The sequence below is a fragment of the Aulostomus chinensis genome, chromosome 8 (genome assembly GCF_037954235.1).
Source record: "Aulostomus chinensis isolate RoL2024-O1b breed Wild chromosome 8, RoL_Achi_v1.0, whole genome shotgun sequence".
Lineage (NCBI taxonomy): Eukaryota > Metazoa > Chordata > Actinopteri > Syngnathiformes > Aulostomidae > Aulostomus > Aulostomus chinensis.
In genome coordinates, this window is record NC_141327.1 from 24,134,733 (window position 1) to 24,158,892 (window position 24,160).

Below are 24,160 nucleotides of genomic sequence, written 5' to 3' on the forward strand. Positions count from 1 at the left end.
TATTTACGGATGACTATGATTATTATCTGATCCCAGGTAAAAACAAGTTAATACCACATTTACACGCAGTAAAAATGACACATAAACTTTGTAACTTTGGGAAAAAAGTAGTATTGTTTATTATTTGTTTCTCTCCAAAAGTTTGCAAAAATGCTTGTAAAACATATATTCGTTGCATTGTTTTGTTTCTTCCTCAGTGAGCAAAGACAAAGGCGTGAAGCGGAATCTTTCTCGCCGGGTCATTACGAACATTTTTTTAAAAAGTGCCGATCCCGATGGCGCGCTGATGTTGGAGTGCATCCCGAGACAAGAAGCTAAACCTCTCTTAAATTTGTCTTAGTTCTACTTTTTTGTCTTTAAAATACTTTAATATTTTCCTCTCTTCACTCACGGACATCCACCTGTGCTTTGGTTGACCTGAACGCTCAGTGACCTTTTCCTTCCACTCTGCTTGAGTTTAATTTTCTCCACAATATTGGAGGGTTCGCTGAAAACTCCAGACAGTCCGACTTTGACCGCGTTTCTTCACTCACCAGTGAGTTTCACCATCAACAAGCCACTGAAAACAGAATTTTTTGACGTCTTTCTTCCCTGATTTTTCTGCGGGAGGGAGAGGGTGAGCTGCACCTTTGCATCGACGGCGTTCAACAGCTTGTTAGCAGCAGCGCCGGCCCTGTTTTCATAAGAAACGATAAACCTTTATTCGTCCCTCAGTGGAGAAATTGGAAAAAAAAAAAGAGAGAAGTTGGACGTGTGTGAAAACCCACATCCTTTTCACAGACACAAGAGCATGTGCACTCATACTGCACACAGAATTTGAAGCGGTCACTGCACCACCATAAATGGGGAAATCAGAATGCACGTGCGGTCTATTTTTCTGTAAATCCTTGAGGCATGCAAGGTTTCAGTTCTCTTTACCATACATCTTAAGCAGGTAGGTTTGTGAGCGTATGAGGACACTTCATTGGGAGTATTTTTTTTTTTTTTTTACAGAAAGAAAAATATGTTATTTTGGGGAGAGGGAAGCTCCCACAAACAAGAAGCACTAAAATTACCTCTCAAGCCACTCAGGAAGTTTCAGCCTCAGAGCAGCAGCAAAATGTTAGCGCTGACATCGGTGAACACGTCTACCATTTACAAATATAACCCAATAAATACACGTCTATGAAGAATAAAACGGTCAGCACGCTCAGAATTATGAACACACACACACACACACACACACACACACACACACACACACAGAGGCCAACACACGCATGGAGCTCATGAATAATTAGGGTTCATACGATCTCACTTGAACTTGAGATCTTGAGTTCTTGCCAATGTGTGTGTGTGTGTGAGAGAGAGAGAAAGAGAGAGAGAGAGAGAGAGAGAGACATTGCGTGTGTGTGTGTGTGTGTGTTTGGTGAAGCAACTGTGCAACGGTTAAATTTGAAACTTTCCTGTATCACACTGTGGGTACGTGCTGACGCTGACACGGTTGGGGATGGGAGTCACCTTGGCTGTGAAGCAACTGAATTTACGGACAGATTCTTCATGGTGCACAGCGGCGGCGGGCAAAGATGGCATCTCCATTCACCGAGCTGGAGCTGCTGACCATCATGTTCTCGCTCCTGGTTTTCGCTCTCTGCACAATAACTGAGATGATCAATGAAGAGCGTGCACGTTCCAGTGGTAAGACTGCAAACACACACAGTTAACACAAATTGTCTGATTTTCTTCACTCTGTCCGTTTAACAGCACTTCAATATGTGAAAAAATAAATATATACAATTTCCAAATATAGTCATTAATTAAATACAGGATTTTTGCAACACTGGATACCACCGGGGTTGAGTTAACCTAAATTTATTGTGACCCCAGTAAACCTTAACTCCACAAAAAGTTTTTTTTTTTTTCTGAAGTTGTTTGAGAGATTTTAATTCAAGTTTATGGTCACTGAGGAGTTTTGTGCTGTTGATTTGTTTTTAGTCCTGAATGGTTTCATCTCTGCACTTCATTTCATTGATCTGGAGGATTCGCTCTAAAAATGCTGACGTTTCTGTGGCTCTTCTTACTCGTTAGAGAGCAGCAGCAGCAGCAGGACCGTTATCTCAATCAAAGGTTTGCTCTCTGGCTTAATTCTTTGAGAGAATCTTTGAGCTACGATTACTTCCTAGATTTCAAAATACATTAAATTTGAATGTTGACAGTCGAGTGTGTGTGTAAGTCACTGAAGACATGATGTTTTTTGGTGGTTTTATTTTGTGTATCTAATGTTGAGGTTGAGTTTTGTCAGTGTTGTAGTTGTGTGTGTGTGTGTGTGTGTGTGTGTGTGTGTGTGTGTGTGTTTGTTGAAGGACGAGTTGTCAGGGTAAATGTACTCAGGAAAGAAGAGTGAAGCCATGACAAAATCTCTATAAAATGAAAGTTAAAGTTACATATTCAGTATGAAATGAAAAACAAAATAATAGCGCGCGCGTATGTGTGTGTGTGTGTGTGTGTGTGTGTGTGTGTGTGTAGAACCTTAACCAGGAAATAATTAAAACTTTTGCTTGGAGAAAAGACTGAAATCATTAATTTATTATAAAAAAAAAAACACGGGTAATTCATTTTCTTTGACTGAGTGATTAATTGTTGCAACTCTACATATCACAAGCCTACAGTTTCTCAACTGCTGGCAGAAGATCCGTCATTATAACAAATATGAAATCTACGTAAAATCACACTGACAGTCATTTTTTCATCCCTCGCCATGAAAGCGAACAGGTGTCTGATAACAAGTTTTATTCCTCTTCCTCAGGGAATGCCGGAGCAGGAGGTGAGGAGGTGATAGTCTGATCAGACGTTCCTGGCTGGGAGTGGAAAACCTCAGGGGACTTCCTGTTATGTGTCTTTCCAGAGCATGTCAGCCAAATCCTCGGAGCGTGTGCGTGTGTTTTCTGCGTTATCAGATACAAGAGCAAAGTCCAAACGGTGTGTAGGAGCGCGTGTGTACTTTGCTCAGGGATCTTGGGTTATTTGCTTCCAGGATGAGACATGTACTGTAAAAGTAAAATCCATTAAACAATTGCTTCAGCGAACTGTGATGAGACAACACACTTGTATTCTCTTTGAGAGTGTGTGTATAGACTCTCGGTGTGTGTGTGGAGATGCACACAATCCCTCCCCCTTTGATCTTGCGATCTGAGAAGAGCTGTGGAGATTCTCCCTTTGGTAAGTCTCTTTTTTTGACAAACTTAAGGAAGGCCGGCTCCCCCCCCCCCCCCCCCCCCTTCTCTTGTAACCATGTTTGATTTTACTGGACAAAAACTACATGTCAGACACAGGTCGGCTCTAATTTGACATCTACGACCCTAGACAGTTTTTTTTCCCCCTTTCCGTAATCCATGTCAAATAAAAATGGTATCCATCTTCTTGTCTGTAACATTAATGAAGCTCCTGAATGATTTTTATGTCTCGAGTCATTCTCCGACTACTTTATGGTCATCCTTAGGAAGCTCTGTGTAAAGCTGATACTGAGAATATCTATATATCTATCTATATACTGTATATATGTGTGCGTGTTAAGTTCAGGCTTTTAAGGACGAGTTTGGGCATAAAGGTTAAAACTCCTGAAAGTGAAAATAAAATGAATTCACAGAGTTTTCTGAAAGTTTGCGAAACTTCAATGTCTTTACTACCTTCTTTGATCACTGAATATTCCTCTTATGTGAGCCCTGCCTCCTGTTTTTCCCACACGCTAATATTATCATACCTTACTGAACTTTGCCAGTTAATACAGCAGCTGGTAGACTGCTGTGTGTGAGACTAATGCTGGGGAGGTGCACAACCTAATGTCTCACAGACACACACACACACTCACACACACACACACCTAAACCATGTGGTCTGGATATCTTGAATGCTAAAAGGCTAAAAGCAAACACAAACATAATATTCAGCACAGAACAGGAAAGAAAATTCTGCTCTGAGACGGAGAGACTAGATGTCATGACACCGTAAACAAATACGGACTTTAAAAACGAGCACACAATAAAATGAATGAGACCAACCTGACCGAAGTGGCAGGACCGAGGCAGTAGGGCCCTCTGGTGGAGGCGCTTGGGTACTGCGTGAATGACGTCAATCTGATTTTGTTGCAGCGTGGTTTCTAAATGGATTAAAGATGAACTGGTTTAATTCATATTAAGCACATATAGAATAGACTATTTTGGGTTCACACACAAATACAAAACTGGTATTGATCCACTCTCAATATTGAAAATCAACTAGCTTACATTCAGGAATGAGTAAAAGTATAAAATACCACTTGTAAAAGGACTCATAGTAGGACATTAAAGTTGCATTACTGTGTCTCTTGGAGTACAAACAAGGGACACAGTAAAATGGGGAGGATGAAGGTCAGTTCAGCTGTAATTAACGAGGTTCTGGGTGTTAGCGTGAAGATGATGTAATGGCCTGTTGTGTGTTGCGTAGCTGTGTAGATGGAAGTTCCGTTCTCTGGCTTTGAGCTGACCTTCATCATCGTTGCCTTCGTCGTCTTCTCCCTCTTCAGCTTGGCTTCAGTCTGTATCCAACCCGAGGCAGCCAGGACAGGTAAGACCCCCTCCTCTGCGGTTACCCCCCCCCCCCCCCCCCACACACACACACACACACACAAACAGCAGCATCCTAATGGTTCAAATGTGTAACGCTCTTTCAGAGGACGGCGTCTTAGAAGCAAAGAGGTTACAGCCCCTCAGCAGGAAGCAGAGAGTGATCACCAAGCAAGCTGGAAAAAAGCCATGACAGAAGGCCTGGTGCACCATCATTCTCAGAGGAAAGGAGATTCCTACAGGTTGAACTGCCTCGAGAGGAGGTCGCTCTCAGGACTGGGGCAAAAACACCCATGTCACAGTTTGCATTACCCACACAACGTTACCAAACAATGATGTGTTTTTGTGTGTGCCAAAGAGCTACCAAGCCAAGCTTTTGGGAGGTTAAATTTGTTCTTTGGTTATACAGACATTGTTGTGTGTCATAGATGAAGGGTCTTGCAAAACATGAACTATTTATGCTGTCGTGATGTTCCTGGCCAAAGAACCGTGGCCCGGTTCCAAGTTACATTTTAGAACGTAACTTGGAATCGGTCACATCAGTCGGGTCTTGACAACTGTTGACTGTGGAGGAATAAAGAGAGAAAAGTTTTAGATGTTCACTAACTTTTTCTTCATGTCACTGTTTTGACAAATAGAGAATATTTATGTCAAGCTTTTTTCCACGTTGACCAGAACCCTTCCAGCTCTATGATTATCCTGAGTAACGCACGGTGCATGTAGTGGGGTCTCCAGATAACTGTGTCTGCTTTGCTGTATGAAATAAAGTGTTGATCTGTCTAAAGCAGACGACTCCGATTGATCTCTTCTCATCAACGGACCAGGTGAAGTCGGCGTGTTTCAACACTTTCCATGAATCCCGAGTGCTTTCCAACTCAAACCTCTGCTCTGGTAGTAAAGGAGTGCTTGACCTTTGGCCCCATCTGCAGTTTTCAAAGAGAGTCCCATCTATGAGGACTCAAATGAAAAGAGATCATTACATCAGAAACACAAACGTCATTTCTTCATATAGATATAGATATGTTAACGTGTGTGTGTGTGTGTGTGTGTGTGTGTGTGTGTGTGTGTGTGTGTGTGTGTGTGTGTGTGTGTGTGTGTGTGTTTGTGTGTGTGCTCTAGTCCCGGAAACACTCTGAGTCTGTGTGTGTGTAGTGAGGCCGATGTGTCTGGGTTAGGTTTTAACAAACCAAGTGACTTTTGGCCCCTGAAGCCCTTTTGGGGTGACATCCTGGGGGGGTGCCAGGCTACTCCCTGTTGAGTTTGCCCCTTGACCCTTAAGCCCTCCGTCACTCCTCCACAGTCAGCCGTCTAGTTGCCGACAGAGAGGGGAGGAGGGGGAGGAGGAGGAGGTGCTGCGGCGGTTCAACAACTGTCATGAGATTCTATCTTTCTCATCAGAGAGGAGACAACGAGAGCTGCCCGACTCATTTGTGGGCCGCTGTGATATGTCCTGATTGGCTTCTACACTCTGTGTGTGTGTGTGTGTGTGTGTGTGTGTGTGTACGTGCGTGTGTGTGGGTGTGTGTATTGGCTGAGCACTGCTGTTCATGTGTATATGCATCCATTGGGGTCTGGATTGGGCAATTGGAGATAAGAAGTCTTAAGAGTAATTAAGCTCTGGCTGGCTGTGGCCCTCATTAACACTGACGACCTTATGTCATGACAACAGAGTCCCTATCACTCAAACCATGAACAACGAACTGACCCATCAGATCACAATCAACACACACACACACACACGCACGCTGGACTACACCCCAAAAAATTAGACAAGACGGCACATTATATTCATCCTACTCAAGCTGCCTCTCTCTCACACACACACTCTCTCTCTCTCAGTGAGAAATACAATTAAAAGCTAATGCAACAGCCGTTATTAAGCGGGTTATTAGCAGTTTTTAAAAAGCAGACAGTACTGTAGCAGCGAGGATGCAGAAGTCAGCATTTCTGTACGGCGAACACATGAGCACCAGATTCAAACTAGAGCAGTCGTCCCGGACTGGCGGGGACCGCGTCTACGGAGGAGTTACTCTGCTGCTGCCAGTGGGAGTAATCATTGACAAATTGGGAAGTAGCTCAGCTATTTTTTTGAAAACAGTAAAAAAAAAAAAAAAAAAAAGGAGAAGAAGACGAAAGTGATTAAGAAACTTGAGACTTTACCAAGACCGCTGACCACTCATCTGTAGGAGGGTTTGTTGATTTTAGACAGATACTGAACCACAAAATCATACCCCGAAATATCCGGTGGTCAGATGAGCCACAACTGGAATGTCCTTTCAGATCGGAAGCGTTCAGCATCTCTTCACAGGCAACCTTGTTCTTCTGTGCACTCGCTGAGTCGTTTTTCTGATTCGCGCGCGTTTTGGAATGTCTTGCGCTGGTGGATTTGGAGCTACATTGGTTAGTGGTTCTGCGTCTCTGTTGTTAATATGTTCCCTTTTAGGATGAAACAGCAATAAAGGACAGAACCTCTGACTATAAAATGACTTCTCCGTCTCCATCAACTATTTGGAGGTTAATGCAGAGAAGCCACCAGGGCAAGATAAATGTCAACACGTGCACATTATTTTGACGCAACATGAAGCATAAGAGCTGTAGCCTGACGAGTCAGAGAATGCGACCAAATCATCAAAACTGCAGACATTCATCCCTCAAGTGTCGGCCGGCCATTGTTACAGCAACCTGTTGACTTATACTCTCATCTTTATCTATCTAAGCGTACGAGTGGTCAGATCACTGGGGAAGAAAGAGGCCTGTGTTTACGGCTCACTGTTCTTGGCACGTTTTATCAGAAAGGAAGTTCTTTATCTGTGGTTCCTGTTCAGGAGATGATGGGAGAGGAAGACTTGAAAACTCAAAAGGGGAGGAGAGGACGAACCTTCCTCTGAAGTCGTAAAAATCACAGCTACTAGAAAGACCGAGACAGCGGCTCTGCAGTTCAACTCCAACTATTTCCTTTGGTACAGGTACACACTCGCCCAGCGTCCCCCATCACCCACCCGCACTGACAGAGCTGGCAAACAAATCAAGACAATGCTCACTCGTCCGCAGCCGGGCCGACTTCTAACAGTGCAGCGTGCAGGAGCGCGCCACTTTCTCTTGCTTAAAATGAGTTCTACAACATGCTAGCTCAGATGAACATCTGGTTCCTTTGCCTCAAAATCAACAGGAAATAAAGATAAATAAAAAAAATACTCTGCTACTTTGTTGTAAGCCTTAAATATATCAAAAAAATACAACAATCACACGTTTTAAAGCGTTTCCCCGCCTTAAAAAGCGGTAGTTGCTAAAAAAAAAAAAAGGGGCTAAAGAAGAGCTAGAGAGGTTGTCCGAGTCAATAAACATGCTGAACACACAGAAAGAAGAAGAGCAAAGCAGTATCAAGCAAAGTGCTCAATTCTGTGTTGGCCTATGAAAATGTAAATCATCCCAAAATTCTTCCTTTGTTTTCCTGCACAGGACGACGTGTTCAAATTGCGTCCCCTGTCAGTCCAACAGTCCGAGTTTCTTCTGTTGTTTCTGAACATGAACGTTTGGCTCACCGATTTTCTTTTAAAGCATTAATTGGAGAACTACACCAAACTTTTTGGATGACGTTCAAGATCCAACCTCATTATTACACAACTAATATTCACCATTAAGGTCCAAATTCCTCTCTGCTGGGAGGTTCAGCTGTGGTACTGCAGCAGTTCAGTGTTGTTTACCCTGTGTGTGTGTGTGTGTGTGTGTGTGTGTCTCTCTCTCTCTCTCTCTCTCAGGGGAGTGTTTGAGCAAGCTGGGAAATCCCTGTCAAGACGTTTAATCCCCAGGAAGAACAAATATTACAACATGCACTTCTTAGTCACACAGAAAACCTGGTGGGGAGAAATCGGGTTCGATTCACTTGTTTCTGTTCTGAAGTGCAGGGAGAAAGAAACTGAGAGACACAGAAATTTGGCAGCGGTCAGCAGCCAATGGATACCAGCTGGCTCTGAATGACAATTGGTCTGACATTAACATATTCAAACGGGGGAAAATAAAAGTTTTTAAAAGACAATGGCAGCTGATATGCAAAGAGCAGCTTGCCAAAGAAACCACATACCCTCAGCCGAGTGTTTGCAGCAGGATGACTGCGTGCGTACGCGAGTGCTGTCACTTAACCAAATCCATGAGGAATCTCTGTCATTTCGAGCAACATTTTTGCAAATACCATAAAGTCATAAAGACACAGCGACACACACAAGTAAACCCCGCGGTCGGGAGACTGTCCCTTTTTGTCTGTTTCTCAGGGCTACAGAACCGACCGTGCAGATGCTTGTTCAAAGTCTCAGTGACTATTTTGAGCCCTGCGGTCCATTAGTGTCCTGCTGCTTCTCTAATCCTCATTCACATGTAATGGCTGACATTTCATCTTAATGTGTTAATTCATTAGCTGGGTGCTGAATGGAGAGTCGGTCCACAGAGACGGCTGTGAGCAGACACGCTAATGAGCCTCCAACACTTCGGAAGGGTAGCCAGCAGTGACCACAGAGCCAGCGCCAAGTGAACCGCTTTACCTGCAGCAGAAAAACATCGCCTGCTGTACACCAGCTGACCACATGGACGTCCGAATATGCTCTCCACACTTGTGTGTTTATCAGATCTGAGTTTCAAAACTGACTTATACTAAAGGAAATACGAGCACACTGTTTTCTAAAAAAAGTTTACATTTTTAGATTTTTTTTTTTTTTTAAAAAGCCACAATTCTTAAAAGTTTCATGTTTTAGCACAAGCAGCAAATTAGCCAGCATACAAGCGCGTGGAAATGTCTGTAACTGACGGCATTTTAACCGAAAATGTCGGATGAATTGCTGAGGTTACCGCACTCGTTTCACGATCAGAATTTATCAGGTAACATTTGGAGATTCTATAAAAGCCCCGTGATTACGTCATTTATCTACCTTCCAAGTTAGCAGAGGGTTACCCGGGGGTGTGGTGCGGATTCACCGCAAAGAGCGCAGTGTGCAGCCTGGCCACTGGAGAGCAACATTAATTACAGTGGAAATAATTTGGCTGCTATTTAAAAATAATAATAAAGATAATAAAAATAAAAACCTCATGGTAAAAATCATACAACAAAGCAAAACTGGTAATTGAATAACAAGTCAAGAGCAAAAAAAAAACAACCTCTTACCAACTTTTATGTATATATTTATCTTATTTTATCATCTTCGAAGCGTCACTGCCCTAAAAAAAAAAAAAACACAAGTCACTCTCACCAAACAGTAATTTAATAAAAATATGATTTTTTTTTTTTAGCCATTCAAATGATAATATAACACACACCCAAACACACACAAAGACAGACAGGCAGGACAGTAACCAGGTGGTGTCCCAGACAGACAGTCTACAGGTATCATCAATCTGATTTCACTCGATCGGGACCCCTGCTACAAGATGCTCATCACAAACACACCCCCCCCCCCACCACCCCCCATTCACCATCACCAGATGTGTGTGTGTGTGTGTCCTTCTGAGAGAGCGGGGGCAGGGAACAAGTGAGGGAGGGGGCATCTGGTTCTTGGAGGACCTGCTACTTTAACCCCTTAAATCTTTGTTCTGCTGTTATAAATCAACAGGGTTTGATTCACACACTTTCTAATCACTCATAAACGGACGTACACACACAATCGCGCCAACATAAAATGGAGCAAGCAGGAGACTGCCTTCAAGAGGCAGTATGAGGGGGGGGCTTCCTGTCATTTGAATTACCCTCTACATGTGGGGTCAATATGTGCAGTGTGTGTGTGTGTGTGTGTGTGTGTGACAAGTGGGTTGAGGTGGGGGCAGCAGAGGGAGCTGCCCACCCCAGTTGCCCCCTCCCTCTAAAAGTCTGTATAAAGGAGGTGGGGGGAGAAGCACCTTTGTCACTTTGCTCTCAGTCACAGAGACAATTACACTCTCACTGGGCACACAAAGTGAGGACACACACACACACACACACACACTCTCCAGGGACACACAGATTATCCAGAGTAAAGAGGCACATCTGTGGATTCTCCGGGGGCCTTCTGGACTGAAGGAGACAAGAGAGAAGTGACCCACACGGAGCATCGTCACCTCAGCCCTCTATGAGCCAGGACTCCTGCAGACCTTTGGCAAATATTGAGAGAAGCTAAGCAGCAGCTCAGCCATGAGGATCTTCAACCTGCTGTACCTGCTCCTGCTGCTGGCAGCTGTTCTGGCCTCAGCCTCCTCCGTCAGGCCAGGTAAGGACACCTTCAACAACTTTCCCAAATGGCTGACAGGTGCCTCTTAAACCTTGCGCCGCTCTGGTTGGCCACAAAAAAAGGCAACTTTGGCTGGTTTGCTTAAATTTAGGAGATCAAAGTGACAGGTGAAACAGACCTACGTTATACCAAATATAAAATCACTTTAATGGGCTACACACCTTTAAAAAAAAACATCAAAATTGCAGCTTTAGTTAATTTATTATTACATTTAAAAGTTTAGCATCTGTTGTGTTCATGTCCAATCACAAGCAATGTAAATATGAACATCTACAGAGGTGATTAAATGAAAAAACAGTTGAAAAGTCAACAAACCAGAGGCATTTTTTAACCACATTTTTTTTCTTTTTGTCGTGTCCACTTGTTTAATTTGTTTTAAATACAGGCTTCACCCGGTGTGTCACGATAAAAAAAAAAAACGAAATTGTATTTTTTAAAGTTTAACAAACGAGGGTATCGTGTTGCAGCAGGTGCGTAAACCCGGGGTCGGTTGCGCCAGAGCCAGCTGTTGTTCGCGGGAGAGTTTTGAGCTTGGGGTCGTGATTAGGTTCATGTGATGATGATGAAGAGGGAAGGATGAAGATGGGAGGGGACGAGAGCGGAGCGCCGCGGTAGGGGGGGATCGCACAGCGACCCAAGTGAGCCCCTTTGTCCCCGGCTAGAAGGCACTCCGGCGCGCCTTTGTCAGCGGCGGTGTTAAATGCCATGCAAATACCCGAACTTTATTAACATGACATGGAGTACCAGTGCCAAGTGTAAAGAAACGTACCTTCAGGCGTGGTGAGCCTCCTTTCAGAGGCAGCCGGGAGGAGAGGGAGGAGGAAGAGGGAGTCATAAAGTCATCTGGCACTTTATCTCTTCCTGGGCTTGGCTAGCAGCCTGTGAACCGCAGGAGTCAAAGTGGATTTATTAGGGACGTTTAAAAATAATCATGTGTTAGGTCTGTGTGTCCCACTTTATTAGAAAAAGGGGGTGGTGAGGGTTAGGTGGCCACGAACGATAAAACCCACGTTTTTCTGCTGGGATATTTTAGCTGTAATTAGATTTGCTAGTCTCTTAAATATACCTCGTTGGCCAATGGTGTCTGTAAAACATGTAGTTTTATGATTTTAGCACTAAGTAGCCCATAGTGAGTTTAATGTCCCCCATTTGGGATTAATTAAGCCTGTCAGGTGAGGCATGGTGGGAGTATGCAGGGGTCCACCTGCAGACATAAATCAGGCTCGAAGGAAATCTTACCAGCACAGCGGTGAACATTTCTCTGCATTATCAGAATTGCACATTTCATTCAACGGTTTAATTCTGCACTGAAACTTTTTTTTTTGCCCCCCAGATTTCCTGAACCTGAGGAGAAAGTACCACAGGCACTACTGCCCACACAGACGCTGCCTGCCCCTCCACTCCAGAGTACCCTTCCCCTGAGGTGAGAGACGCACCAACACATGGAGGTTATGAGGCAAAATGTGTGATACATGAAACCCAGTCAGGTTACAGAGCTTTCAGGTGGCACTTAAGAAGGTGTGTGTGATTAGAAGCAGAGGTGTGTATTCACGCAGAACAGCAGTTGAGGGGCTTCGACATAAATCTGGCTAACGATGAAGAGGAAGGCTTTAGTGCCACGAGGAATGTTAGAGGGGGGGATTCTGAGCTCTAAGCTTGACTCTTGTGCTTGTTTTTACCCCTGAGCTCCTCCTAAAGTCTGGCACTCCATTACAGGTTGAAGCACAAGAATGAGGCGGACCAAAGGAGAGAAGATACGAAGCAGCGTGTGGCCCAAACGTCACGGATGGAACCCAGTGCAAAGACTCAGAACAGGAAGTGGAGGAATAAAATAAAAAAAACAACAACAGCAACTAAAGGACTTTGGGACCGTGTCAAAATGCCACAAAGACAATCATGCTTAGCAAGCGGTTTCTGCATGACTGACTCTTCACTCCTAAAAAAGACAAATATAGCATGAAATGTAACGCGCTGCAGTTTGGTGGCCGCAGATTTGAGTTTGTTCAAGCACCTTCCCTCCTCAGAGGCTTCTGTTGCTCTCAGGAACAAGGACGCAGGAGCTCCAGCAGACACGTTTTTAAAGTAACACTCCAATGAAAAGCTACGGACCAAAGAGCTGGAGGCTGCAGCTACGATGAACGGAATGCCAAGTGTTTATAATGCATGTATGCACTTCAAATGTTTATTAAAAAATACATGTCAAACTTTTTAATCAAAAATGTTTGTGTAAATGTTGTGTTTTTACTATGAGACTGCTTTAGTGTGTGTGTGTGTGTGTGTGTAAAAATTTGAGTCCGATTTTGTAGGATTAAGAATAATATAATAATAAGTGAGGGTCAAGAGAAGTTGAGAGTCTGGGAGCAGCTTTGGGGAATTTCTTGAAAATGGGGGGGTACACACACACACACATATATATATAAATAACAAAATTGTGTGACTTAATGGTCAGGGCTCCCAACACCTGCAGTCCCCTGGTGAACCGGGTTCCCAGCAGAGGCCACATGTGAAAGAAGTCATAAATGCTGCGCTCCCTGCAGAGATGTGGACGCTGGAGCATAAAGGATTCACCACGGGGAACAAACACAGAGGGTTCAAACTGATGACCTCCATATTCCGTGGATTCCTGTTGAAACTCAACACAGGAAAAAAAAAAGCTGAGGTGTGAAAAGTCCTTCGCAGAAATACAGCAGGGGTGGATGCGCTGTTTCTCATTCAACGTAACAAGACGAGAGGATATCAAAGATAGATTTGAATCAGATCACAAACACACAATTATTTAATGGAGAGGTAAAACCCGCCAAATAAAGCCACTCATTCACAAAGATAAAACAACACGAAGAGACGTTCTACAGCATCATCGGGTCTCTTCCTCCTGCTTGACCCTGGTAAACATTTATCTCCTGAAGCTCTTCCCTTCCTCCTTAGTGCAGATGATCGAAAACAATTTTGCCTCTTTAGTTTCTCACATTAACACAAGCGGCAGCAAACACGGGTCACTTGAGGTCATACCGCAGCGATAAAAACACCCTGACAACTCTGATCTGTGACCCATGACTCCCCAACTCCTCCTCCTCCTCGCCTCTTTAACTGCAGCTCCTCCTGCATTATCTGTCCATCTCAGGTGAGGATGCCTCGGCCACAAGCTCCGTCTGTGCGTACAGGGACTTCCTTACTTTTGTCTTTTGTCCAGTGTTTCCTTCGCGGTCTCTCTCAGATCCAGTCTCTCTTTTGTGTCAGAGAGCCAAGTGGTAAAAGCCACCTTCCTCTTTAGAAGAGGAGGAAGAGGAGGAGGCCGGCCGCGGTCAGTGCTGAGCGGTGAGGTTGAGCAGCCTCTTGCTCAGTAAGCTGTTGTGCTGCTTCAGGTACTCGATCAGGTCGGCCTGCTTCTCCACCACGTCCTCCAGGCTGGAGCCCTCTCTGTCACACACCACAACAGCAAGCATGCAAATCACAATCTGACAACACACCAGCGTTCATTTTCTACCCAGCAAACACATGACAACCACTACTAATATTTGTGTATTGAAAGCCTGATCGAACTTCTTCCACATATGAGAACAGACAAAAATCATTACATTAGATCATTACTTTGATCGGTATTTCTACAGTAACTTCCAAACTGAAAAACACTGCGTTTCTGTTTGAGAGAGGTGACAACATACATAGTATTTGCAAAAATCTTCATCTCAGTGCAATTAGTTCAGTATTATTTGATCTCTTTCACTGCAGTCCGATCACGGCAAATTCTAATTTGAAATGGAGATTCATTTAGACGCAGTTGCTGAAGGCCATGGTGACAGACTGCTGCTGCATTCAGTGCAGACTTGAGTCCCCAAGTATAAGCAGGGACAAGTTCTTGCGGGCGTGTGAGTGTGATGAGAGTACATGTGTGTGTGTGTGTGTGAGTGTGTGAGTGAGAATGAGTGAGATATACCTAAAGCCCGTCTCAGTTGGCAGGCTTGTGACACTGTGAGTGTAAGAATGTTCTTCTTGGCTGACGTCTGGTGCTGATCGGTCCGTGTTGAACCGCATCACTTTGACTGGAAAACAGGAAAACACACACACACACACACACACACACACACACACACACACACAAGTGTTTTAACTTACACATAAAGACAGACAGAGGTTATTAGGCAGTGAGAGCTTCTCTGCCAACGTTAATCACTCCGGTGAGAAACTGCACACTTTTGGTTGTTTTACAGTTTTCCATTCCTCTCCCTCTCCTAAACACACACAGGCTGTTATATCCTGCACTTAGTCCTTATGGGCTGCCATATCCTGCACTCAGACCTCTAATTCTCACACCCTAAACATACACCTTTACACAAGGGGTGGAGTTAGCAGCGAGGTGTGGCTGTGGAGCATACAGTAGCTGGAAGAGAAGCCAGAGCCAAAATATGGGCGACAGCTTCAATCAAGATAAGGCGGTGTGTATGCAAGGCGAGTGTGTGGGTACCAGTGAGCTATGGGGGGAGGTGGCTGAGTCATGATAAGACTGAGGGGAGCGCCATTAGTCAGAGGAAATTGTCAGGGAGGTTCTAAAGACTGCAATCTTTACTTTGCTACAGTGAAGCATCTCTGCATCCACACTCACAAACAATCCCAAGAAATACTGCACATTCCTGCATAATGAGGCCCTAAATCAGCGTGTGTGTGTGTGTGTGTGTGTGTGTGTGTGTGTGTGTGTGTGTTGCAAGCATGTGTGAAACAGAGGGAGACATCTCAATAAGGCAGAGAAATGGAGTGAGTGAAGTACAGACTGTTGGCAGTAATGATGATATATTTTTTTAGGGATGTGTTTCAGGCTGGCTACCAAATCTCTCCTCCCCCCACCAAGCTGCTTTATCATCTCATACCGAAATTCACTGTCCGTGGAATAAACCTCCAAGTTGCAGCTTTTTAACGTTGTACGACTGCTATGAAAGGAAAAGTGGTGAAACATTCTAATTAAGTTAAACAACATCTTAGTGAACTGGTTTCTGTTTTCATGTTCTGAGACACATTAATGAGTACTGGAAAAACAACAGTTCGAGAAACTGTGGCAAAGTGACAGGTGTCCTCCAGAAATGTCTGACTGGCACACGACTCTCGTTGTTTGGAACACTCAAGCCGAAACATTACAAAAGATTCGATTATCTTGACAAAAAAAGAAGAAGAAGCTTTTCCTTCTAAAACCAATTGTGTTCATCCATCGCTTTGTGAACATTTTCCATTTGAATGCTCTGGCTCATAGACGATAACCAAATGGTGTGATCCTTGTCACTGTTGCTGCTAATTTATTGTGGCTCTTTCTCCAGAATTCAACTCTGTAAATAATTAACCTGCTTCGATCACTTCAAAGTTCGTGCCAGTAGGAACCGGCAGTGGGAGTCGGGTCATATTATGCAGATTCTCGCTACAATGATTTCTGACGAGTCTTTTACAAAAGAGGGCAGTGACTAAATGACAATCTATCTGTCCTCAGCCGTCGCTGACTGACTGATCAGCGCTGACAACACAGTTGCTCGTGCGTTCGGCCGGCACTTTGGCCTGCCAGTCTCATCTGTGCTTTTCCATCATTCTTGCTGCTCCACAAGCCACTTTTTTTCACAGAGATTCTGAAATAGTGCCATAAAAAAAAGACTCTGCTGTTACGACACTGTGCTTGTTTAAACAGAACTCAACAACGCCGGCATCAAGCCAAGACAGCGTGTGAATTTATACGGCATCCCAGCATTACCCAACAGACGGGAGACGTGTAAACTCAGCATGTCTTAGGAATGAGCTGTTCTCCCATTCAAGCTGTTGCCTTCACACAGCTGTCGATTCATCGCTGTTTCTACTTCAGCTACCGGATCAATCTGTTCCCTCATCCCATCCCTGTCTACTTTTACTCTGGTGGTGATGCATTTGCAGGACTGCAATATTCTGTCTGTCTGGAGTTTCACTTTTCACTGTTGTGTGAGGAAATGTTGGTAAATCATGCTGTTTTTGCTATTATGTTAACTTTAATACCCACGACCCTTAACGGATAGGCGACATAGAAAATGGATGGATGGATGGATGTTAACTTCAATGCATCCGAGGTAACTGAAGGCTGCTTGGAATCACATAAGCTAAGTGACGGATGCAGTTAGTGTCGATACGAACATTTTTATTGACCTGCAAAAAAAATCCAGAGTGTGGAGGGCAGCGTTGTGCATCAGGGGTCAAAACGCTTGAGATACCAGGATTGATGGATTGATGGATGGAGGGAGCAGTTTGAAGGACGTGACACATTTCACACCTCCTTGTGAGAGGCTCTCACAGGAGTCCACAGACAGGGCTCAGACCTCGTGCACTCAGATCAGAGAAGCTTCAATCACCCATCAAGAAGTGCACATTTCCAGGTGATAACAGTGAGGCTGCAAAGGTGCTAACACCTAATGGCACCACATGTAGCGCTCACAAAGACAGAGCCTGGACTGATATCAAAAGAATCAGAAGAAAATGGATCCCTGTAAAAGACGGTGACTGATCCTCGGACTTGAAGAGAGCAACGCGATAGCACAAAGAGGGAACGTGTGGAATCAGTTTGGTCGCGACGAATGACAATGAACTCCTTTACAGAATGATGCAAGACAACATGCTGATGGGAAACACAACCAGACATAAAACACTATATTTATGTCCAAGTATGGAACATGCAGCACAGATTCTGATCTGAATAGCCAACCGGGGGCCAATGGGGATTTTTCATTTCCCTGCGATTACTAAACCAATGTTTTAAAGATTTTTTTAATATAGCTGACATTTAAAAAGGTTTAAATATTATTAAGAGGACAATCAGTTCAGTGAGAAAATACAAAACTAATTATAAATTGAAATTATAGAGGGGATGATGATGTGTTTTAAGGGTTGCCATACTAAATTAACACCTTACAGTTGCATAACAGTTATGAGTAGTGACTTAACCAATAAAATACGAATGTTCCTTTATGTGAATCATATCGATAAATTATGGGGTTTATGTGTGATGGGGTATAGGTATCTCTATCAGAGAGAGAGAGTGTGCGTGTGTGTGTGTGTATGTGTGTGTGTGTTAACCCCATGCCCTACAGTGCTTACTCTATCTTCTGCCCAGGCAGAGGAGAGAAACGTATTTGAAGTGAAGCCTTTGAAGGCCAAACCACGGCTTTGATGTGCATGGAGGTCTATAGAGGAGAGTGTATTCATGTTAAAATGAGAGGCCGAAAAATACAGCAAACCTCAAAGACACACACACACACACGCACACACACACACGCACGCACTTACAATCAGCACGCACTTCAAAGAGGGGTTGAACGAGGCCTTCCTGTATGGCCTTCATAGCTGCAGGCGTTCTCTCTCTCCCTCTCTGGCTCCACCACCAGGTTTTATTTTCTTCCCATGAACTCATCTACGTCACCTTGACCACGCATTAGCTGGACACATCTGAGTTCCTGCTGTACAAAGGTTCGCCCTGCGAGGCGTCGCTTGGTCTGCGTCGTGGGTGACTGCACTGATCTGAGCTGGAATGTGGCAGGCGAACACAGATCCCCCCACCACACACACACACACACACACACACACTCTGGATCCCCCCTCACTGTAAACAGCGGGACAATGTGTGTGTGTGTCACCCTGTGTTTGGGTGGAGTGGCTGTGGGCTACCCTTTGGCTAGGCTAAACCCTAATGCTTCTTATCTGTCCTCCTGGCTTCTCTGGTATCTCAGTCACCAATCTGTGCCCCTCAGCTGCCAAACACACCTTTAATATGGATTTCCTTTCAATACTGATCCTTCGATATCAATATCCTCTGATAGAGCATCTTTAACAGCAGTCTTCCTTTCCTGGTGCATTTGTCTTTACCCAACATTCCAGGGAAATGCATCAGTATTTGCTTTTCAGTTCCCTCACTCAATCACATCAGAAAATGCAATAAACAAGTTTTGAGGTCTAAATCAAAAGATGTAGCTACAACTGTTCTGACATGCTCGTATGGAGCTGAGGGTAGTTTGAAACTTGTTAATTCGACACCTGGATTGAAGCATCGATTGCCGCAAACGATACTCGTGTACTGCGTTCTAAGGGAGCGTTACACGTTTTTTTTTGCAGAAATTCATTAAATTAGTCTAACAACTCATAGTGTTTGACATGAAAACTGAGGTTTGCGTTAAGTCTGCAGCTCAATGTGGTGGGCACCAATCAAACAGCCAACTGGGACTTGGGTGAGTTATCATCTCAGGGGGTTTTCTCCCTAGACACTCAGACTGGTGATTTAGATTTGAACATTTTTCCACTCTTGAACAGGCCTGCGAGGATCTCGTGTGGGTTTGTGTGTTTTCCATTTGTCTAAGAGAGGTGGACTTGCTGAAGTGTTTTAGCCACTGAAGTGACAAGACAGCTCTGTCCAGGAGATGTCACTTCAACAAAGTCACAACAAAACAATAATTTAAAATTCAACTCAGTTGATGTTCAGTAAAATAGCAACAAACTAACATCAGCTGTGACTTCAGTGTGAGCTGATACTGATACACCGTCCCACAATCTCACTTGCTATAATTTACACCACTTCCAGGCTAATTAATGCCCCTGTATCGTGGGACAGTGTTTAGTGATTCCTGATATTGTCTTGGCGCTGAAAAACATCAATCTGAGGTAGTAATTTCAATTGCCATTCATCATTTTGTCTTTTTTCTACCATATTGAATCGAGAGTTCACACTGATTTTCCACTGAGTCGACTGAAAAGAGGAAAAGAGGACGGGGGAAGAGAAATCTTTCAGGGTAAATATATGAGACCGGCCCCTTAAAATAAGAATGAATCCAGTGTTTCTCCTGCATTATTTCAGTCCACAATCCTGTGGTTATAATTCAGCAACAGGCTACACACTGGCCATTATGCTCAAGGTTAGAGCTCCCAGTCTTACTTCCTGGAAATATTTAAGTCTTCAGGTCATTGTCAGCAAAGCTGATGTGTTCAGTCAGACTTGTTGTCTAGTAGACAGATAGGCAGCTGCGGGTATCATCTAACCAAGTTTGAATGCTGGTGGCATCCTCAGTGAGGATAGACCAGCAGAACGAGAAGGAGAGAGAGAGAGGAAGAGAGAAAGAGAGAGAGCGACAGAGAGAGAGAGAGAGAACGAGAGAGAGAGAGCTGAATGGCTGATTGTCATGCTGTTGAGTCTGAAAAGGGCAGGGCAGGTATTGTGATGCGAATGTGCTCAGATAGAGTGGGGGGTGGTGTGTGTTTGTGTGCAGTGTAATCTACAGGGTGTGTCTCTCTTGGTATTATTACTGTCATCTGCAAGAAAACCCAGTGAGAATTAATAAAGTTAATAACAACAAAGTTCAAAAAAGCAGCAAAATGACAGGCTGGAGAGCACATATTCCTCTTAACTAAGATTTGTTTTCTATCTCTGCCACTACCGGACTTCCTGGCTTCTGTAGTTTGAATTTTTTTTTTTTCCAATTCGCTTTTTTTGGGGGGGGGGGGGGGGGGGGTGACAGTGACGCTGGTCTGCCACTTTCAAATTAGCCATAAAAAATTGAGGGGTTAGAAAGCATGTACATCCACCAAACACCTGGTACGTAAGGCACCTTCTGTTTTCCATCATACACAGATGGCCGACATGGCTCAGATCAGGTGGTATAATGGCCGTCTGGCAATCATAAAGTCACAGGTTCAACCATGACGAAGTGCCCCTGAGCAGGACGGTGAACTAACGGCTTCTGACGCCTCTGCCATCGGTGTGCTAATGTAGAAGCAAGCTGGCACCTTGTGTGCTATAAAAACACTGAGTGGCAGTAAATAAAAGTGCTTGAAGTCAGTAAATGTAGCCATCTTACAAACACAACCAGACATCACGTGAAAGGAGGCAAGACAGCTGAAAGCATTCAGTGAACGAAGCTGGATGTATTGGTGGGACTGAGTTTGAAGCATTTGCCCACACTTGGCCTGCACCAGGCTGTGTGTGTGTGTGCGTGTGAGAGAGAGAGAGCGAGAGTGATCAGGGTAGAAACAATAATGTTTAATATATTCCAGGAAGGAAATGACACGTGACAAACTTCTCAAAATGAAGGGTTTGGTTGACACGTGTCAAACAAAGTAGCTCTTCTCTCATTTCACCTGTAGCTGAGTGTATAATTATCTTGGTCTGTTAAAACACTTTCCAGTTCTTTTACGGTTTTTAGCTTCTTTGTGTGGTTTGTCTTTTTTGGCAAAACTTAAAGTAACAGAGACACAAATGCAAAATATGGCTGAGTTGTTTTTGCATTGAATTAAAAGTTTTTTTTCAAGGTGCTGTGATTCAATTCATTCGAGTGTTCTTTACTGCTGGGGGTGTGTGTACATTCTATACCACTCTCTCGTAGTCATATTACACTCTGTTTTGTGTGCGTCTCTATGGCCCTTCTATAGCCTACTCAAGACAGGAATGCTGTGCCATTATTCTCCGTATAAAACGCAGACACAGAATATGTAAATCAACTGCTGACAAGGCGGGAAAATGGCCCATTAGACGCTAACACTCTTACAGTACATGTCAGTGATTATGGGACGCTGGCGTGCTGTTTAAAGTCACAACCTGGGGCATCTTTATTTTGTTCAGAGTAAACAAGCACCGTGTCATGGCTTTGGAGACTGCTCATGGGTAGATTTATAGAATATCTTGAGTCAAACAGCCTCTGTCGTGGAAAACATTCATTGATTGGTCCTCAGATGGGCTTGATTGGTGAGCAGGTGTTGAAAGCCTTAGAAAATATATAATAATGTGGTGATTTCTGATTAAATAAAAATCTGCAGAATATTGCAGCTGTGATGCTGGAATGAGGTTTGTCTTCTCAGCAATTTAACTGACGTCTGAGATCAAAGTACCTGTGTAGTGCAGCAGGCACGGCAACCCAACCAGGAGCTCCAACCCCAGAACGCCCATCAGTATGTAGGTCCGCACGGTCTCTGGGAGTCCAGCAGCCACAACAACCAACAGCAAAACATTTCCTTCACACAGAGAAAATGCAATCACATGCTTCAGTATTACTGCCATCTTGTGGAGGAGCCTGGATCCTGCATGCGTAGTGTGTGTGTGTACCTGCTGAGTGGATGGTGAGGGGCAGCTGTTTCAGTCCCTGCATCTGCTTGTAGAAGCGCAGGTATCCTCTATTTCTGGCTTGACTGTGATGGTGCTGCACACACGCAGTGAACAACGCCACCAATGCCCATAGAAACACCTTCCCAAACACAATTATGCTCTCACCTCGCACTGGACCTAAAACACTTGCACAAGCCTCCTCTTGACCAAATTTCAACACACACAGCACTGCCACACATAATGACAGCACCACATAGACAACCTAAAGAAGAGGAAGAACAGAGATGTGCGAGTAAGTCAGACGTGTTCGGAAAAACTGAGCAAAACTGGTAGTAATAATACACACATGACAGGCATCTGATGCCTTTCAAAGCCAAACTTGATTACAAGTTTTCTATGTGCTGTCAGAGTCTATTACACCCAAAAAGTACAGCATTTCATATCTAATAATGACAAAAACTACTTTAAAAACATTACCAAAAGATCGTCTCAATATAATGTTGAACTCTTTTTTTGTGACATGCCCCAGTAGGACACACCCCACATAAAATTACGCCCATAATTTGATTTGAGCAGTGAACTTTTTCCTAAAATATCTCAATTTCATTGTGTATGTGCACTTAAGAATATATTCTTTTCCACAAAAGCTATTAAGTAAATCGCTAAAAACTTGTATTTTACACCAACAATATTAGCAGCTAAATAACTGGTAAATGAACCCATAATGAAACGACCAGAGTACACAGGAAAATGTTCAGTGTGCAAAAGTATGTGTGCTTCATACATGTAGCAGAGACAGCAGAGCGGCATGGCATGTTGTTGGTACAGTCTGAAACTCTCTCCTGATGACAGAGTTCAGGGTGTCAGCAGAAATCAGAGGTCCGTCCACTAGAGAGTCTTCATCCAAGCTCCGCGTCACATCTACAGAGGTTCCTGCAGGCTACAACGAAAACATTAGGAAAGAATGTTTCATCCCAATTTGTTAATGTTTAAATGTTCTTGTTTTAAATGTGTGAAAATGCAAAGGAGATTAAATATTAAACCATGGAATAATAAAGTAATGCTTTGCTTAATGCTTTTAATTCTGATCATCTGTCATGAAAGCAGCATCACTCAGAACTGTATGGAAGTATGCTGAAGGTACCTGAATGGAACATTTTCAACGACAGGCCTGTTGTTGCACCGGAGTAATAAATTTGGGGTTTGCTGTTTTTAATCTGCTTAAATTCAATAAGAGGCCCCACCACAATATCAAAATATATGCACACCCAGCTAGAGGAGTTTAGATGAATCATTCACTCCTATTCTGCTAATTTGCAATGATTATCTTTCACTAGAAAAAAGCAAACAGTCCCAGGATGTCCACCATTCACTGCACAAATGGCTGATTTCGTATTTTATTTCTGACATCTATCAGTCTAGCACAGACAAATAGATGAACAAATAGCCTGGTGGTTTGTATCTATCGGATGTGTGTTCGTGATTTATAAAGAAACTTAACTAACGTAAACATTAGCTCATCATTCAACCTGCAGCTAAATGGCGCATCTGAACATTGACCAGGAAAAAAAAAGAAACGTCGGGGGGAGGGGGGGGGGGGGGTCCGATAATTACCAGTAGTAGATTTTGTGTTTAAACTGGCTCAAACTGGATAATCTGCTGAAATATCGAAGGAACTCAATACATCGCCTGACAGTTGTGGCTAGCATGCTGGCTAACAGAGTAAACAACTGTAACGTCACGGTGCTAGGAAGCTAAACGTTGGCATGGCAACAATTTCTCATGAAATGGTGTGTACATACTGCATATAAAGGTCCCTTTGAGTCCATGTTGCTCAGGAGTTCGACGTTTTAAGTTGAATTTGCACACAACAAACAGCCATTCCCAAGACGGAAAAGCGGAAGACAAACGCGGAGTGCCACCAGCAAGGACCGGATCACGTGACCGACGAGCTCAAACCGGCAGATTACCGGGGGGCTCGCATGCTATTTTAGAGGCGGTCAGAGGAGTTTCTATTTTAATATTTATGAATTTGATTTGTCCCACTTCTCAAGGCAGCAGGGACATTCACAAATCAGGAATCTAGGAAATTTTATGTGTCCAATGAATTATCATTCAGGAACTTTTCAATTCCATTCCAAAGGTTCTCTTTGTATTGTGGCAATAGGACCACAAAATAACTTAAAAATAAACATTATCTGAATGGCAGGAGAATTGTTACTTGCAGGACTTTCGTAACCATGAAGATGTTTTAA

The 24,160-nt window shown here is 43.7% G+C and overlaps 2 protein-coding genes and 1 long non-coding RNA gene across 4 annotated transcripts; 2 read left to right on the top strand and 1 right to left on the bottom strand.

Moving 5' to 3' along the window:
• Positions 1 to 1,396: 1,396 nt before the first annotated feature.
• On the top strand, positions 1,397 to 5,354 carry LOC147257708 (uncharacterized). Its single transcript, XR_015117624.1, has 5 exons — positions 1,397 to 1,677; positions 1,975 to 2,106; positions 2,786 to 3,198; positions 4,462 to 4,581; positions 4,688 to 5,354. It is a non-coding gene; the product is annotated as an uncharacterized LOC147257708 (long non-coding RNA).
• A 4,822-nt stretch (positions 5,355 to 10,176) lies between these two features.
• On the bottom strand, positions 10,177 to 23,853 carry tmem192 (transmembrane protein 192). 2 transcript variants are annotated; one of them, XR_015117625.1, is made up of 7 exons: positions 23,708 to 23,853; positions 22,690 to 22,845; positions 21,906 to 22,167; positions 21,692 to 21,814; positions 14,763 to 14,868; positions 11,598 to 14,245; positions 10,177 to 10,870 (listed from the first exon to the last, which is right to left on the bottom strand). XR_015117625.1 is itself a non-coding variant. In XM_086211818.1 (6 exons), exons 1-6 carry the CDS (start codon positions 23,732 to 23,734, stop codon positions 14,131 to 14,133), a joined length of 789 nt encoding a protein of 262 aa, XP_086067944.1. In that variant the 5' UTR covers positions 23,735 to 23,853; the 3' UTR covers positions 10,885 to 14,130. The 2 variants fall into 2 exon arrangements, 1 of the variants encoding a protein (XP_086067944.1); XM_086211818.1 differs by lacking the exon at positions 10,177 to 10,870 and having other exon boundaries at positions 10,885 to 14,245.
• apela (apelin receptor early endogenous ligand) lies at positions 10,492 to 12,973 on the top strand. The gene is made up of 3 exons (XM_086211819.1): positions 10,492 to 10,807; positions 12,162 to 12,251; positions 12,545 to 12,973. Exons 1-2 carry the CDS (start codon positions 10,732 to 10,734, stop codon positions 12,248 to 12,250), a joined length of 165 nt encoding a protein of 54 aa, XP_086067945.1. The 5' UTR covers positions 10,492 to 10,731; the 3' UTR covers position 12,251; positions 12,545 to 12,973.
• Positions 23,854 to 24,160: the final 307 nt, after the last annotated feature.